General features: G+C 49.8%; 1 protein-coding gene across 3 annotated transcripts; it reads right to left on the bottom strand.

Annotated features, from left to right (window-relative positions):
• Positions 1-1397: 1397 nt before the first annotated feature.
• CACNG6 (calcium voltage-gated channel auxiliary subunit gamma 6) lies at positions 1398-17208 on the bottom strand. 3 transcript variants are annotated; one of them, XM_086349752.1, is made up of 5 exons: positions 17103-17208; positions 15549-15851; positions 11235-11309; positions 9429-9566; positions 1398-2118 (listed from the first exon to the last, which is right to left on the bottom strand). In XM_086349752.1, the coding sequence occupies exons 1-5, from the start codon at positions 17206-17208 to the stop codon at positions 1880-1882; spliced, it is 861 nt and encodes a 286-aa protein (XP_086205878.1). In that variant the 3' UTR covers positions 1398-1879. The 3 variants fall into 3 exon arrangements, with proteins under 3 accessions (XP_086205878.1, XP_086205876.1, XP_086205877.1); XM_086349750.1 differs by having other exon boundaries at positions 15549-17150; XM_086349751.1 differs by lacking the exons at positions 9429-9566; positions 17103-17208 and having other exon boundaries at positions 15549-16656.
• Between the last annotated feature and the right edge of the window lie 540 nt (positions 17209-17748).

Below are 17748 nucleotides of genomic sequence, written 5' to 3'. Positions count from 1 at the left end.
ACTGAACTTATAGTAAATAAATTATATGTAATGTTTTATGTATTACATATATTATATATAATCACATTATAATTTATTCTTAAATATAGAAGCACTTAAGACACTCACACTCACAATATTTAAACATTTGTAGTCATAAGCCAGCACATATTCCATATTTAAATATTTTTAAACTTAAATTTAAGAGACTTTGCCTCTGAGCTCAGCTTCAGCGATTCCTACCCAATTGAAGAATTCATTCTTCGCTCGAGTTGAGATTTCTGAGTTGAAAGGTGCACACTGGTCCTCCCGGGAAGAGGCTGGGCCCTCGGGCTGAAGGGCTTGAACGTGACACCCTGGCCCGCTCCCTGAGAGCTGTGGGGGACCGTCTTCCACCAACATTCCGCTCATGATGATCCGAGTATTGTCTGAGATGGTGGATGCTTTCTCCATAGCTCTCTTCCCCTCTTCCCGAGTCCTCCTCAGAATTCCTTTCACGTTGTATTCCTACTAATGGTCTCGTCGAGGCAATCTAGGCTGATTCTAGAATGCACCTCAAAGTGCCTCCAGCTGCTGCCCATACCCACTTCCAAAGCCACTTGTACATTTGTAGGCATTTGTTACAGCCGAAGCCCCCTGCCAGGCACTGATAAGTGTGCCAGCTTGCTGGGGTGGCCCTGACAAAGCCCCCACACTGGGGGCTTAGACCCTGAAATGCTCTGTCTCAGGGTGCTGGAGACTGGAGGCCTGAGGTCAGGGCGTCTGCAGGGCTGAGGCGGGAGTCTCTTACAGGCAGCTCTCCTAGGCTTGGAGATGGTCTTCTCCCTGCGTCTCTTCACCTCGCCTGCCTGCTGTCCACCCTCAGAGTCTTAGTCTCGTCTCCACACGAGGACACCAGGAGACTTTCCGGGAGGCTCAGTGGTAAAGAACCTGCCTGCAATGCGAGAGACTTGGGTTCAATCCTGTGTCAGGAAGAGCCCCTGGAGGAGGGCATGGCCACCCGCTCCAGTATTCTTGCCTGGAGAAGCCCATGGACGGAGGAGCCTGGCGGGCTACGGGCCACCGGTTTGCAGAGAGTCAGACAGCACTGAGTGACTGAGCACAAGCACCTACAGGACTAGGGCTCGGACTAATGACCCCCTTTTCACTGGATCACCTCCGCAAAGGCTCCATCTCCAAACAAGGTCACATTCTGAGGTCCTGGAGGTTCGGACCCCAACACATACTTCCTGCAGGGACCCCATTCAACCCGTAACAATGTCTGTGTTCCATACTGGGTTTTCCATCACTCACTGTGGGTTCATTGACACGTGACTTTGGGGCTGACGAGTAGCAGGCAGAGGTTTTCTGAAGAGCACGGTGACCCCTTTTCCCTACCCTGCAATACACAACCCACATCACAACGGACTCCAAAGCTGTTAAATTTCCAAACCTTTAATCCCAAATCAGACCACAGCCAGGTCAGACCCAGATTCTCCCCTCCCTGCTCTCCCCAAAAGAAGTCTCTCCCACAGCTGAATACAACCCAATCTGGGCAACAAGAAGGTCCAACTCCCTCCTAGCACCCCCTGACCTCGCCCATCCACCCCCACCCGCTAGTTACCCCATCAGGTCCCCAGCAGTCTTCCCTGGGGACCCTCGTTTGCAAAAAAATCCTCTCCCCGCCCCACCCCCAAGCAATCCAAATCCAGCCATAGAGAAAAAAGAAAAACATATTTACAGAGGAAAAAGGTATTTACGAGAGGGAGGGGCAGGTTTGTGCAAACAGCGTGGGCCCCAGAGTTCAGAGAACACAGTCTCTCTGGGGCACCGGGTGAAAGATGCAAAGGGGATGGTGGGGAGGGCGGAGCGGCGTTGGGAAGTTGCTGAGAGAACGCACGACGGGATGGTGACGGTGGCGCTAGGGGGCCCTCTGGCCCCACTTGGGACAGAGGGGACTCCAGGGTCCAGGAGGCAGGGCAAGCAGCAGAAAGCAGCCACCTCCCAGCATCAGGATCAGGCCGGCCCCCACGCCACAGCCCAGGGACCAGGAGTACTCGTAGGTCAGGGCCGGGGCCACGGGGGGCTCGGGGCTGACCCTCTGCATCAAGGCTCTCACGGAATGCCGGAAGACCTCCAGGCTGACGAGGACCAGCAGGCCTGCGGGGAGAGAACAGATGTGGTCCTTAGGCCCTGGGGGGTCCCCCACTGAGGTCTGAGCACCTACCCCAATATAGCCCCCCAAACATGCTTCCTCAAGCCGGAAACCTGAGAGGCCCCTCTTAGTGACAGAGCGAAGGGACAAAGGAGGTGATTAAATAGGTAATCCCGCCAAGGGGTCAGGAGTAAAGGAAAATGTTCGGGAGACCCCTGTAAGTTAACAACCATTCAAGAAGACATGCCAGGGAATTCCTTGGCGAGCCAGTGGTTAGGACTCCATGTTGCCACTGCAGGGAGCTGGGGTTCAATCCCTGGTCAGGGAACTAAGATCCTTGGGTGCTGTATGGCACGCCCAAAAAGAAAAAAAAAAGCAGGTTTGCTTAACCACAGAGCCAAAACCAAACAGGTTTGCTTAGCAGTCAACCCATGCAGCATGAGACATGCCCTCACACAAAGAAACAGTGATGGCATGAGACCCACATCCTGGCCAGTGGGCTCAGTAAGCTACTGACCCCTAGGACACACTTCTCCAGGCATGTGTACTAAAAACAGAAATATAAGGAAAAGGGGACGTTATGCTGAAACCCGAGAGGATTTACCTTATTTTAGTTATTTTATGTTACCACCTTTTTGCTCATTTCCATTGCACTGTGACAGTCCTAGCTTGACCGTGTGTGTGTGTGTGTGTGTGTGTGTGTGTGTGTTAGTCGCTCAGTCGTGTCTGACTCTTTGCAACTCCATGGACTCTAGCCTGCCAGGCTCCTCTGTCCATGGGGTTCTCCAGGCAAGAACACTGAAGAGGGTTGCCATGCCCTCCTCCAGGGGATCATCCCGACCCAGGGTTTGACCATGTATGTAGGGACAAGAAAACTCCCTGCCTGACATGGAGGAGTTGCTGATGATGGAAGCTGGATGTGGGCTTAAGAAGAAAGCAGGGGATTCTCTTTCCCTCCTCACTTTTCTCTTGTTTATAAAACTGCAGCCCACTAAGTTCTCAGCACGGCACCCTCTCACCTGCCCACTTACAAGCGTGCTATTCTAATAGATCACTTCTTATCCATCACTTTGCTTCTCACTGAATTCCTTCTGTGCTGAGATATCAAGGACTGGAGCCTCCCAGTGCCCCCCCACCCGAGACATATTTCTTGGTTTCACTAGCACCCCTTCAACGATCACTTACTAAGCACTTGCTCTACAGCAAGCACAGTTTTGGAAGCCGGAGAGAAAGAACAAGACCCAAATTCACAGAGACAGGGTAAAAGGTGGGTGCCGGGAGAGAGAAAGGGTGAGCAGAGAGTTGGTGTTTAATGGGGAGAGAGTTTTAATTGGAGAAGACGTTAAAGTGCTGGAGATGGGTGGTGGGGATGGTTGCAGGACTGTGTGAATGAACTTAATGCCACAGAAAGTGAAAGTGAAGTGAAGTTACTCAGTCGTGTCCGACTCTTTGCCATCCCATGGACTGTAGCCCACCAAGCTCCTCCGTCCATGGGATTCTCCAGGCAAGAATACTGGAGTGGGTTGCCATTTCCTTCTCCACAGAAGGGGGCACTTAAAACGGTGTGGGGTTCCCTGGTAGTTCAATAGTTAAGACTCATGCTTTCAATGCAGGGGGCATGGGTTTGATCCCTGGTCAGAGAAATAAGATCCTGCATGCTACATTGCATGGTCAAAATATAAAATAAAGGTGTTTTAAAAAAAGGGTTCAAATGGTAACTTTTATGTGTCTTTCACTGCTTAAAAAAAAAAAAAAAGAATAAAGCAAACCAAGGAATCAAGAATCACAAAAGGCAAATTAAGACTCCATCAAGGGACTTCCCCGGTGGTCCAGTGGTTAAGACTCCACGCTCCCAGTGCAGGGTGCCTGGAATTGGATTCCTGGTTAGGAAACTGGATCCCACATGCTGCAGCTAAGACCTGTCACAGCCAATAAATGTTGTCATTGTTGTTCAGCCGCCAAGTCGTGTCCGATTCTTTGCGACCCCGTGGACTGCAGCACACCAGGCTCCCCTGTCCTTCACTATCTCCTGGAGCTTGCTCAAATTCATGTCCATTGAATTGGTGATGCCATCCAACCATCTTATCCTCTACTGCCCCCTTCTCCTTTTGCCAAATAAACGAGTAAAAACAATTTTTAAAAAGAGAGACTCCTGGAGAAGGAAATGGCAACCCACTCCAGTATTCTTGCCTGGGAAATCCCATGGATACAGGAACCTGGCAGGCTACAGTCCATGGGGTCACAAAAGAGTCAGACACGACTTAGCAACAAATAAACAAAAATAATTTAAAAAAATAAAAAATAAAAAGAGAGACTCCATCAAGACTTTAGTAAAGAGTGATGATGGAATCTAACTTAGTTGAAGGCACTGACGCAGAGAGCAGAATGGTGGTTGCCAGGGACTGAGGGGATGGGGAAATGAGGAGATGCTAATCAGAGGGTACAGACGTCCAGCTGCAAGAAGAATCAGTTCTGGAGGTCTGCTGTACAGTATGGTGACCACAGGCTTCCCTGGTGGCTCAGATGGTAAAGAATCCGCCTGCAATGCGGGAGACTGAGTTCGATCCCTGGGTTGGGAAGATCTCCCAGAGAAGGGAAAGGCTACCCACTCCAGTATTCTGGCCTGGAAAATTCCAAGGACCGTATAGTCCATGGGGTTGCAAAGAGTCAGACATGACTGAGCGACTAAGCACTGCACATGGTGATTATAGTTAATATACCATATACGTAAACTTGCTAAGAGAGTAGATCTTAAATGTTCTTGCTACCAAAAAAAAAAAAAAAAGATTAGTATATGAGGTCATGAATGTGTCAGCTAGTTTGATTGTCATGACCATTTTATGATGTGTATCAAAACATATCAAAACATCGAGTGGTAGGGGAGTTCCTTGGTGGCGTGGTGGTGAGAACTTGGCGCTTCCACTGCCGTGGCCCAGGTTCAATCCCTGGTCAGGGAACGGAGAGATCCTGCAAGTCACACAGTGTGGCCAAAAACCAAAACGAACAAACGAAAACCCAACAACATCAAGTGCACACCTTATATACAACAGTGTGTATGTATATGTATGTGCCGTGTCGTGTGCTCGGCTATGTCTGACTCTTTGCAACCCCTTGGACTATAGCCCACCAGACTCCTCTGTCCGTGGGATTCTCCAGGCAAGACTCCAGTGGATTGCCATGCCCTCCTCCAGGGGATCTTCCTGACCCAGGGATTGAACCCATGTCTCTGGCATTGTAGGCAGATTCTTTACTGTCTGAGCCATCATGGAAGCCCATATATGTGTATATGTATATATGCAGGTGTGTACATGTATTTATGCACACAATTGATACTTGTCACTCATATGCCAATGAAACTGACAAGAAAAAAGAGTGATGGCAGATTACAAAATGAAAAAACAATCAGGCAAGTTGTAATGTGATTTGATTAAAAAAAGAAAAAAGAAAGGAACAAGACCAACAAAGACCCTCACAGAACCTATGTTCTAGTTGGAGAAGACAGATGGTAAACAAATAAACCCAGGCTTGCAAAACTCAGAGGCCTCCAGGGGACAATGAGAAAGTACAAACAGATGAGCAGGCAGGTGTGGTGGGGACAGTGACAAAGGGTGGCCCAGACCCAGCTTCAGCCAAGGGCAGCTCATCAGAAGCAGGGGCTTAACGGACTAGATTTTCTGGTTTTCTAAGAACAGCTGGAATTTTGAAAACTGATTATTGTTTCTTGGGGGGCATTCACCCAAAATATTGGGTGAGTTTAAATATTGGCTCAGAGAAACCTCTATACACTGCCTGCCAAACAAAGTACATTTATGGGCTGTTGCTGGCCTGTGGGCAGCCAGGCTGTGACTCTCAAAGTAAACACATGAGAAGATGGGGTAATTTCAGACAGTGATGCAGGCTAGGAAGAAGATAAAAACAGAGTGATGGGAAGGGGCGGGGGCTGAGGCTCGAGATGGCGTCATCAGAACAGCCACTGGAGCTGAGACCCAGATGGACGAAAAGAAGCCTGCCATGCACATAACTCAGGGGTAGTGGCTCCGGGCAGAAGCAATGCCTCTCTCATATGACCTAGAGGGGTACATGGGACCCGGACCCGGCCTACTTCTTCAGCCTCCTCTCGAGCTGCACTTCCCGCCCTACAGCGGCATGGTGTAAGATTTCTTTCAGGACTTGAATGCACCCAATTTGTTCAAGCCTGGAGACCTTTATGGTGCTTGGAATAACTGCTTCCCCTCCCTAAGCCTACATGACACATGCTTATTCTCTACATCCCTACTTAAGTTACATTTCTTCCGAGAAGCCTTCCCTGACCACTGTCACTTAAGTCTCTGTTGGGTCCACCCAGTTACAGGTTTCCATTATACACTTTACTTTTCATTTATAGCATTAATCACAATTGGTAATTATTAATATACATTAATTTATATGAGTGTTATTTATTTGCCTGGTTTCTATCTCTCCCAATAGAGTAGAAACCTGTGAGGGCCAGGAACTTGTTTGTTTCATATCCCTAAAACAGAGGACACCTGACACATATACTTTATGGAGAAAAACAATATAACCTGAACATGTTTGACGTCTAGGGAGACCTCGAAACCCCCACCTGCCCCGACATCCAGTATAAGAAAAATAATTACGGAGTCAAATCTACCCTTCACTTTCATTTGGTTGTACAATCTGCAGAGCATTTTGTGCCCGAAACTTTCATAAAACACTTTAATGTCCGCACTTTCATGGCACCCTCAGGAATAACACAGGCATGAGTTCAATAATAACACCAACACCAAATTCCTACCAAGCTAAAAATTCCATGACAGCAGAAATCATCTTAATCTGGTCTTCATTCTGTCCCCAGTAGTACCTAACACAGCATCCAGCACTTACTAGATATTAAAGACACACTGTATCATTGAATGAATGGGTGGATGGACAGATAGATGAATATATGAATGGAAGGAGAAACAGAAAAATGGGGAAAAAAGGAAGGAAGAAAAAGCAGTGGGGAGGGAGCTGATTGATGGATCAGTGTAAAGATGGGTGGATGGATAGGATAGGTACTTGACAAATAGATACTTGAATGCATGAGTTCATAAATATGAAATTTAAACTCAGAGAAGGAGAGCAATTTCCCCAAGATCACTCATCTCTTAATGGTCACTTGCCTATGCTGGGTCTTCAATTGCGGCATATGGGCTCTTTAGCTGTGGCACGTGAAACCTTAGCTGTGGCTCATGGGATCCAGTTCCCTGACCAGAGATCAGACCCCAGTCACCCGCATTGGGATTATGGAATCTTAACCACTGGACCACCAGGGAAATCCCTCCTGGTTTGTCTTTTACACCAGTTATCCTCACTCTCCATGCTCCAACCTCACTGGCTGTCTTTCAGGACCTGAAATTCACCAAACGTTTTTCTAGCTTGGTTACCCATAATTTGACATGGTAAGTGTCACCTCCTCCAAGACGCCTTCTCTAACTCTGCTTTAAATCAAGTGCCCTCATTAGGCACTCTCACAGGACTCTACTTTTTCTTGGGCACTTACTGCCATTTATAACTGTGTGATAATTTGTATCATTTCTATGTCCTTAGCCAGATGATAACTTCCTTCACCTTTCTGTCTTCTATAGTCTTCCTATGACACGCATGTTCACACCTATGCATAGTGTAATGGGTCTGTGTGCATAGCAGTGATTTAAGTGAACTAATGGATAAACGGAACAGAGGAAAGGGAGTGACTTTCTCCCCAATGAAACCGAGGAAAGGGAGTGACTGACTTTCTCCCCTTTATTTAGGAAGCTCTCTAAGGCACAAACCAATAATAAGAATGTGATTATTGGGACTTCCCTGGTTGTCTGCCTTGCAATGCAGGGGATATGGATTTGATTCTCAGTTGGGGAACTAAGACCCCATTGCTGCAGAGCAGCTTAGCCTGAACGCCACACCTAGAGTGTCCGTGAGCTGCAGTAAAAGATCCCAGGTGCCACAACTATCACCTGACACAGTCAGTGAGTGAATAAATATTTTTTTAAAAGAATGTGATTATTAATCATTTCTATTTGAGTGTGCTCTTGACCATTTGTATCTCCCTTGCCTTATTTTTCACCAAGCCTCTACTTCATCTGTGGATTAAGGTTACCTTGTACATTTGTGCAAATTTTGCCCTGCTTTATGCTCTGATCTTCATTCTGTTCCTCAAACTTGCCAAATATTTCACAGACTTCACATATCCTGTTTATATCACTATTACCACATTACCAGCATCACCACCACCACACGATCACCACCGACATGGCCACCGCTACTGCCAACACCACACTGGGTAATTCCTGTTCCTCATTTGATTATTAGCTTGAATACCACTTTCTCAAACTTTCCCTGACACACCTCCCACCCCAGTGTGTACCCCTTATATGCTTTATCATAACCCTCATCACAACTATAGTTTAATTGTTGTTGAATTGGTTACTTTGAACAGGTTACTGTCTATTTCTGTCAGAATCTAGGCTTTATGAGGGCAGACACAGTGTCTGTCTTATGAATCTTATATCTCCAGCCCTTCACCTAATGTCTGGAACACAGTAGGTGCTCATTAGATCCATGAAAGATAAATGAAACTTTTATAATGAATGACCTATCTATCCACCTTAGAAACCGTCTGATCCAGTGAGGGCTACATTTCACAAGATGCAGACTTTTTGGACTGTCAACTCCAAAAATGCAACAGTTCTTACAGACCCCAAGTGCCAATTTGAAAGAGTGTCTAGAGAACCTTCAATTCTTGGCCAACAACATCGCTTGGAATTTTCTCATATTTAAGACTACTATAGCCCTTGTGCTTCCCAGAATGCAACCAGTGCTTAGAGAACTTCTTCAACCTCCCAGCATGCAACAGCTCATGGGGCTCTCCCTCACCCTGTGAGCAGGCAACAGTGCTTGGAGACCCTAGATTCCAATCTAAAAAAGTGTTTGATTCAGCAGCAGAACTTAGAACTCTTCCATCTCTGAGAGTTCTATAGCACTTGAGCTTCTGTCAACTCCTAGCACACAACAGTGCTTGGAGACCTGATCTCTCAACATGCAACAGTGCTCAGAGACCTCCCTCAACCTCTCAGCATGCAACAGTGCTTGGAAACACAACTTCCCAGCATGCAACAGGGCTTTAAGACCCAACCTCCCAGCATGCAATGGTGCTTGGAGACCCGACTTTCCACCATGCAACAGGGCTTGAAGACCCAACCTCCCAGCATGCGAGAGAGGTTGAAATCCAGATCTCCTAACATGCAGTGTCCTTGGTCTACAGGCCCTCAACCCTCACCTGAGAGGCCAAAGCAGACGGCTCCAACCCGGAGCAGGAACTCTGCACCTTTGCTGAGCACCATGATGATACAGAGGCACCCCAGGGCCATAACTGCCAAGCCTAGCACTGCTATCACTGCAGCTGCCTGATTCACCTCTGTGAGGAGGGGAAGGGGAAATAGAGAACGCTGGATGTAGGAAGTGGAGAGAACTCCCCTACAGGGACTCAGAACCAGGAATATGAAAGATTCAGGACTAGAGAAGAATTTTCAAGTAGCAGATCATCCAGTCCAATATTTTACTTATACTGTTCAAGGAACTAAGACTCAGAAAGGGTCAGTTATTTGCCTAAGGTCAAAGAGCCAAGAATGGGCAGAGCCAGGATTAGAAGGAGATGGGAACTACCAATCATCATTTATGATCTGTCACTGTTTGTTTACTAGTGGAGAAACTGAGGCAGTGGGTTGTGTGTGTGTGTGTGGGGGGGAGACAACAGAGAAGGCCGTACATTACAGCGGGATGATCCAAGTTGGAATTCTCCCTAGCTACTTTCTAGCTGGAAGGTTCTGCTAAAGCCACTGAACTTCTCTGAGCCTCACTTTCCTCTTCTAGAAAAATCAAGACGAAAGTCCCTATTTGGTCTGCTGTGAGGATTAGAAATGACACGTGTAATGTGCCCAGTGCCCAGCGTGGCTCACAGCACTTGGTCCATAGCCGTGCCCTGAGGGTATTTTACTATCCTGGGGCGGGGGTGCACAATGATTTGCCCAAGCCCACTTAGCACCAAGGTAAGGAAGAAAGGAGCGGAGAAGACAGGAAACCACTGTTTAATGAGGGCCTACTATGTGTCAGGCACCACACTATGTTTTAGCTGCCCCATCTCATTAAATCCTTATAAAGACTAGATAAGGCTGATGACATGATCACAGTTCCTTTACTGGCGAGGATACCAAGGTACTGGGGTGGTGGAGAAACTGTGTTAGGGTAGAAAGGGTAAAGTCTTAAGAGTTTCATTGTTTAGTATGCAGCCACTACCCACAGATGGTGTTTTCATTTGAAATGGATTTAAATGCAATGAAATTGAAAACTCAGTGTCTTAGTCGCGCCAGCCACATCTGGTCAGTGGCTGCCATACTGGTTGGTGTAGATTCAGAAACATTTCCATTTTCACAGCATGGTTTATAGAAGAGCGCTGAGTTGGAGTCGGAATTATTTGGGTTTAAATTATGCCTCTCTGCCACTTTCTGGGGAAAGAAACCATTTATGGGCTTCCGTTTTCTCATCTGGTAGATTAAGATAAAGGCCCTGCCCTGCAGAGTCATGGAAAGGACTGGAAGTCTTATAAATGAAGCTCTCAGGGCTGTGCTTAGCATGTGGGAAACGCACACTTGTGAGATGTTATTGTACTACCCACAGAGAGGGGCTGGGACTTGCCCAAAATAACACACCTGGGGCAGGGACACTGGACAGAGGGCCCTGAAGAATCACCTCTCCCCAAAGGTGAGACCTCCCAAGACTTAGGAGCTTGTGCCTATCCTGCAGCAAAGCAGAGAAGAGCATGATGCTATCAAGAACTCCTTGGGTACTAACAGATACAAACTACTGTACATAAAGTAGACAACCAACAAGGACTTATTGTCTAGCATGGAGAAGTATAATCAGTACCTGCTAATAAATAAGGGAATATCATCTGAAAAAATAATGGAATCATTTTGCTGCACCCCTGAAACCAACACAGTATTGTAAACAAACTCTGTCAATTTAAAAAGAAAGAATTCCTTTGGCGTGGTCATCCCATCCCCTCTGCCGGGTGAAATGTTCTTACCTTTCTTCGTGGTTCTCTGGAAGATGTGTGCATTCTCTCCCGTGGTGAAGAATTTAAAATAAGTGCAATTTGCTTCTGTAGGAGGAGCAGGGGAGAGAAAAAGAGAGGTAATGACATGGAGATCCCTAGTGTAAGCTCAGGGCTGGACATTTAGCATAGCTCACAATAACCCAGAAATATGACATTAGCATCCCTGATAAACAGAGAGAAATGATGTCCAGAAAAGGAAAACCACCTGCTATCACACAGCTATCAAGGAGCTGAGACTCCAATCCAGAGCTGAGAAGTCCAGATCTGTGGCCGTGAGAGGGCTATTGACCTTTCTGAGCTTCTGACTCTTCCTCTATAAAGTGAGTTAATAGTCTCTTCCCTGACTCTGTCATATGGACTTGTTTAGGGTCAAATGAGATTAGAAACGGATAACCGCTTTATTCAACAGAGCACACCAAGATCCAGGCAGAAGGTTAACACGTTCAGAAGAGATTCTTTATCTCAGAAAGGGCTCCTGTCTACACAAAGAACTCCTGTTGATCATCAAGAAAAGAGAGATAACCCAGTTGAAAAATGGGCAAAGGAGATGAATAGTCAGTTCATAGGAGAAGAAGCCCGGATTACTCACAAGAACATAAAGAGATGCTCCATCTCACCAGGGATCAAAGAAATGCAACTTAAATCAGCAGTGAGACACCACTTTAGATCAATTAGATTGGGAAATATTAAAAGGATAATATTAAGCACTTGGAAGGATAAGAGGAAACCTCCGGGGGTATAACAGGTACTAGTCTTTTTTGGAAAGCACTCTGGAGTACTTTATGAAATGAAGTATGTTTATACCCTATAACCCAGCAATTTTACTCCTGGGTATACATCCAGAAAAAAACCACATGCAGGAAAATCTATGTATTGCCTGATGTTCATTGCAACACTGTTTATAAAAACATGGAGTCAGAATAATCAACCTGGTGCCCATATCTATGGGAATAGACAAGTAAATGTGATGGATGCTTCCCAGGCAAGCCTCTGCAGCACACAGTAGCCACGAACTAGAATAACAGAAACTAGACTGGAGAGATTTGAGAAACACAGCATTGAGGAAAAAAAAATCACAAATAGGAAAAAAATCTAGAGCATGATATCATTTATGTAAATTAAAATACATATATAAAAATAACACTATATATTTTCCAAGTTAAAACATACATCCAATGCATTAAAGAGATGAATTAGGAGGTTTTTTTTTTTTTAAAGAATGTAAAATAATGCACAAGAAAGAACCAGCTAAGGCTGGTAATGATTTTGTGACACAAGCTGAAAAGTTATGATTCATCTAACGCTGTGTACTTGAAGTTTAAGGAACCCCACACTTCAGGGGGGAAAAAGATGCTTTCTAAACTGCATTTTAAAGCCAGAATTTCCCATAGAACACACCTAGAATCAGCTTTCTCATTCCACAGATGGGGAAACTGAGGATGATGAAAGGGGAGGAGAGAAGTTGTGAATAAGAGGGGGAAAGGAGACAGAAGAGAGGTCAGGTGGTCTTGGGAAGTGGTAAGGAACTTTCCAAAGTGAAGAGGGATGCTGAAGGACAAGAGGTAAGCTCCTGAGTCAGGTGAGGGGATGTGGACACTCCACCTGGTATTCGGAAGGAAGGAGAAGAGCATGACGTATCCCGGCAGGGGCAGTGAGTCCTGATTCTGCAGCAGTAAGAAGCAAAAGATGCTTCGTGCAGCAGAGCAAAGGGCGAGGATGCTGTCTGTAGTGGCTGGGGGAGAAACGCAGTCTTCCTCTGAAAGGGAAATGGAAAGTCTCATCTAGAGAGTGAGAGGGGGTGGTACATCTTTCCGAGAGAGTGTGTGGTATCTGGCACCCCGTTTTGGCTGCTAATGATTTAGGTTATCTTGTCTCTTATCTCAGAGGATGTGGTATATCTCATTTGGAAAAAGAGTGGGATATGGGTCACCCCTGCTTGGGGATGTCCTTTTATGGGCCATGAGATGGGTGAGATATTTCTGAAACCTTGAAAGCTGGGAGATGTCTTTTGAAGGGTCAGGACTGTGGGCTGATGGGGATGGTCCTTTAAGAAAGTTGAAGCCCTTTCTGATCATTAGAGAGACATCAAGGGATATGAAGGACCCCAGAGTATGCAGTTAGAGGACATGGGACATCTCGTCCAGTGCAGTGAGGACCTCTGGGGCATATTTATAGACTAATGAGATGCAGTATATTGTAGTTGTTAAGAACCAGATGACCAGGGTTCAAGCCCCATGTGACTAGCCTGGGTGCTTAGACAGAGCCATTCATATTTCTTTCTCTCTCTCTCTTTTTAAAAAACTTCAGTTCTTTTCAAATTGCATATACTTAACTTTAATTTCTTTTTTGGCCGCATTACAGTGGCGTGTGGGATCTTAGTTCCCCAAACAGGAACGGAACCCATGCCCCCTGCATTGGCAGTGTGGATTCTTAACCACTGGACCACCACGGAAGTCCGGATCCATTTATACACACTTTTTGCTCTCCGTTTTGAGGATGATAATAACTACTTACAGGGTTGCTATGAAGATTGATAAGTTAATGCAGATGAAATACTTAGGACCGAGCCAGGCACTACATAAGCATCTAATATATATTTCTGACTTTATCTTTATTAAAATTTTTTATTAGAGCATACTTAATTTACAATATCTAACACTTTTTTTTTTTCACCAGAGCATCCCATTTCTCAAAAATTTGGGAACATCTGCTTGAGGCTCTGAGGGGTGAGCATGAGCCCATCTGCACACTGAGTGGGTGGGTATCTCAGATCAAGGGCACGTGGCACCCCATTTTGCTATCAAGGGTGTGTGTAAAGAATCTGCCTGCAATGCGGGAGACCTGGGTTCGATCCGTGGGTCAGGAATATCCCCTGGAGAAGGGGATGGCAACCCACTCCAGTATTCTGGCCTGGAGAATTCCATGGACAAAGGGGTCTGGCAGGCTACAGTCCATAGGGTTGCAAAGAGTTGAACACAACTGAAGCAATGGAACACACACACGAGATAATAAGACATCCTTTGGAGAGGAAAGAGGAGGGTTGGCGATGCCATGCAGGCGATCAAGCATGCGACATCCTAAATGGGCTCTGAGGGGTGTCAGATAGTTTCCTTGGGTCAGTAGAGGTGGAGTGAGATCTCATCTGTTCCCAGGGGGTATAGGGTGTCCCACTGGTATAAGTTTAGGGCATGGCATGTCCCGTCTGGGAGAGTGAGAGGTATGGGAGAGCTCTCTGGTAGGGCTGGGGGTGAAAGAGCCACTCTGTGGGAAATTGAGGGCTGTGGGGGTGTCTGGAAGAGACAGTGAGGGGGGCTGGAGTGTCCAGTCTGAGGATGTGAGGTGAAACGGGGAGGGAAAGAAGATTTCCCAGGAAGCAGGAGGGCTGCCCTGGGATGTGGGAGGTGTCTCCTGAGAGCTCTGTTTTGGTGGACTCGGTAGGAGGGAACAGCAGATTGTACTCTGGGGTAGGCGTCAAGGCGGGCTATCTCCCCAGGGCCTGCAGGGTCGGGCCGCAGGCTGTCTCCAGAGTGGGAAGAGCAAGCTGACACCAGGAACCCAGAGTCTTTCTCTAAGGGAGCAGGCCGTCTCAGGGGGGCGGGGGGCGTTTCTGCGGGGACCAGACTGTCTGAGGCACCAACTGTGTCCAGAGTCACCATCTGGGTCTCATGCCCCAGGCTGTGAGCAGAGACACAAGCTTTCTCTAGGGACACGGGCTCTCTGGGGCTTCCCTAGTGGATCTGACAGTAAAGAATCTGCCTGTAATCCAGGAGAGCTGGATTGGATCCCTGGGTGGGGAAGATCCCCTGGAGGAGGGCATGGCAACCCACTCCAGTATTCTTGCCTTGAAAATCCCAGGGACAGAGGAGCCTGGTGGGCTACAGTCCATGGGGTCGCAAAGAGTCAGACACGACTATTATCTACCTTTCTATCTGTCTTATGGGTTCTCTGGGGGTACAGACTGGTCCAGGGGCACACAAATGACTGGGATCACGGGTTGTGCTGGGGGTCTGGAGTTTTGGAGGTCCTGGAATAGTCTGGGGCTGGCCTGGGGACTCAGGCTAGTTTGGGGATACAGACTCCCTCTCCGCACGGTGTGCGCCTGGGGCAGTTATTCCCGGGAGCACAGGCTGAGGTTGGCAGGGTAGGGGGCGCATTCTGAGGGTGCCAGCTCGCTCTCCTGGGGCGGGGGGCAGGCTCTCTCTGGGGCTCGGCTTTCTCAGACAGCCGCCTCTCGGCGGCTTGCGGGGGTCCCAGCCCCCGCGCGGGGGCGGGCGCCGGCCTCACCTCCGGGCAGCTCGGCGGGCCCGCAGGTGTCTCTGCCCGCGGGCACGTCCGCCTGCCACAGTCGTTTGGTGCACATCTTCCAGAGGCCCAGGTGCGCCGCGTCGCAGACGGCGCTGCCGTTGTCCCGGTAGGTGTTGAGCTCCACCCAGAACTCGGTGCCGACGGCCAGCACGGCCAGCGTGGCGCCCACGGAGGTCAGCAGCAGCGCCAGCTTGATCTTGCCCTCGCGCTCCGGGGTCATCTGGGCCTTGGGCTGCCCACGAGCCCGCCGCCGGGCCGCGGCCCCCCGCCGGCGGTTCTCCTCTTGCAGGAAGAAGTTGGACCACATCATCATCGCGCCTGGCGGGCGGTGGGGCTCAGGGGCCGAGAGGGCAGAGCTGAGGCGGGCTCCTGAAGGGGAGGTTGCGGGGGGGGGCCCGCCTGGGGTCTGGCAGCCGGGGTGAGGGGCTCGGAAAAGGGAGGTCTGAGTCCCCCAGGAACCTCAGATGGGGAAGTCGAGGTCACCTCTGGGGCTTAATATACTAGACAATATACTATACCGAGAAAATACTAGATCCTGAGCTGAGAAGCCTCTGAGACTCCCGGGGGCGGGGGGTGGAGGGGGGGTGGAGGGGGGGCGGGTACCCAGAGGAGCTCAGCAAAGAAGATGGGACCGGAGAAAAACAAAGTTACCCCAGCCTCAGGGCTAGAACCTGGGTACCCTGGAGCGGGGGTGGGAGGGCTACAGAAGGAGGAACTGAGGGTCTGCGGAAGCTCTGAGGGGCTGCTCTGGGGTCCCCACTGGGAGGAATCTGTGTTTCCACAGGGAAACTGTGTTTCCTGGGGCGGGGGGAAGGATCCGAGCTTCCCCCTAAGGCTCAGAGTTTGGGGTCCTCAGGAAGGGGAGCTGAGGTCCTCCTGTGTGTGTGTGTGTGTGTAGGGTGGGGGATGCTTCCTGGCTTCTTTTGGGCTCAGAGTCTGAGAAGGAGATGGATCCCGTCTGGGGTTCAGAAGAGGAAAAACTGGGGTGCAGGGGGTTCCGAAGGGGAAGTTAGAATTACTTCTGGGTCTCAGAGAGGCAGTAGGAACCCCCCCAGCTTTAACAGAGAGAGATCAGCAAAGTCCTGACTGGGGTTCAAAGCAAGGAAGCTGGGGACCAGCTGGAATTCCGGAAAGTGGGGGGCGGGGGTGTTCTCCCTGGCCATTCAGAGAGGACAGCGGAGAAGGTCTGTCCGGGGCTGCGAGGGGACCAGGGGCTGAGGGGACCGTGGGGCCCAGAGAAGGGGCCTGAGGGATACCTCTCACCCCGAGACTCGGGAGGGGGGCCTGGGGTCCGCACTGGGGCCCAGATGAAGGGGCTGTGGTCCGCACCGCGGCTCAGGAAGTGGGGACCACGTCCCGCCGCGGTTCGAAGGGCGGCTGGGGCCCGGAACTGACTGGGTGTCCCTTTGCGATCGCTCGCCTCCCCTCCCCCGGGCTCCCAGGGCTGGCCGGGCCGGGCCCGCTCCAGGCCGGGCGCCTCCCTAGGGCTTCCCACCCCCGGCTCCCGGGCAGGGACCCCGCGGGCTCTCCTGCCTCCGCGCCGCGCCGCCCCCAGCTCCGCGAGGCCTCCGAACCGCCGGCTCCGCGCGCCGCCGCCCGCCGGCCCGGCCGCTCCGCGCACTCCAGGCCTCGCCCCCATCCGCCGCCCCCTGCACCCTCGCCGGCTATTTCGGGCTCGACCCGTAAATAACACCCGCACCTGTCGCCCGCGCCCGTTGCCATAGGGACCCCGGGTATTTTAAGGGGACGAGGGGCGGGAGGAGGAAGGCTGCCCGAGGAGGAGGGGCTGGGGGCGGGTCCCGACCCCAGAGGAGCCCGCAGGGACATCTGATTCCTTAAGGGGTGCAGGCGGGAGCGGAGGGTCCGGTCTCCTGGGGGCCGGCGGGCGGGGAACGGGCGGGAAACCGGGACCGAGCGCGCCTGCCTGGAAACCCGACTGTTGGGTCTGAGGGAGGAGAAAGCTGCGAGTCTCTGAAAGAGAAGAAACCCGGGGACTTTGACTCCTGAGGCTGAGGGAGGGGGCGGGGGGCCTGGACCCCCGGGTCTGAGGGTGGAGCGGCGGGGGGCCTGGACCCCTGAGTCTGAGGGGGGAGGGGCGGGGGTCTGGACCCCTGGGTCTGAGGGGGGAGGGGCCGGGCCCCCAATCCCTTGCATCTTGAAGGAAGGAAGCACAGCGCCC

Source organism: Bos grunniens, chromosome 18 (assembly GCF_055505025.1).
Source record: "Bos grunniens cultivar Pamir isolate PY7600 chromosome 18, Bosgru_T2T1.0, whole genome shotgun sequence".
Classification (NCBI taxonomy): Eukaryota; Metazoa; Chordata; class Mammalia; order Artiodactyla; family Bovidae; genus Bos; species Bos grunniens.
The sequence above is the reverse complement of the archived record's forward strand: the minus strand, read 5'-3'. Positions and strand labels throughout refer to the sequence as shown.

Excerpts from the sequence above, each read along its gene's own strand:
- CACNG6 (XM_086349752.1), bottom strand. The coding sequence starts at position 17,208 with ATGGGGGCGAGGCCTGGAGTGCGCGGAGCGGCCGGGCCGGCGGGCGGC. Across the intron at positions 15,852-17,102 it reads GGGGGCGGCGCGGCGCGGAG|AGGAGAACCGCCGGCGGGGG; the intron begins GCAGGAGAGCCC and ends TCTTCCTGCAAG. Across the intron at positions 2,119-9,428 it reads CGTCTGCTTTGGCCTCTCAG|GCCTGCTGGTCCTCGTCAGC; the intron begins GTGAGGGTTGAG and ends CTCTCCCCGCAG.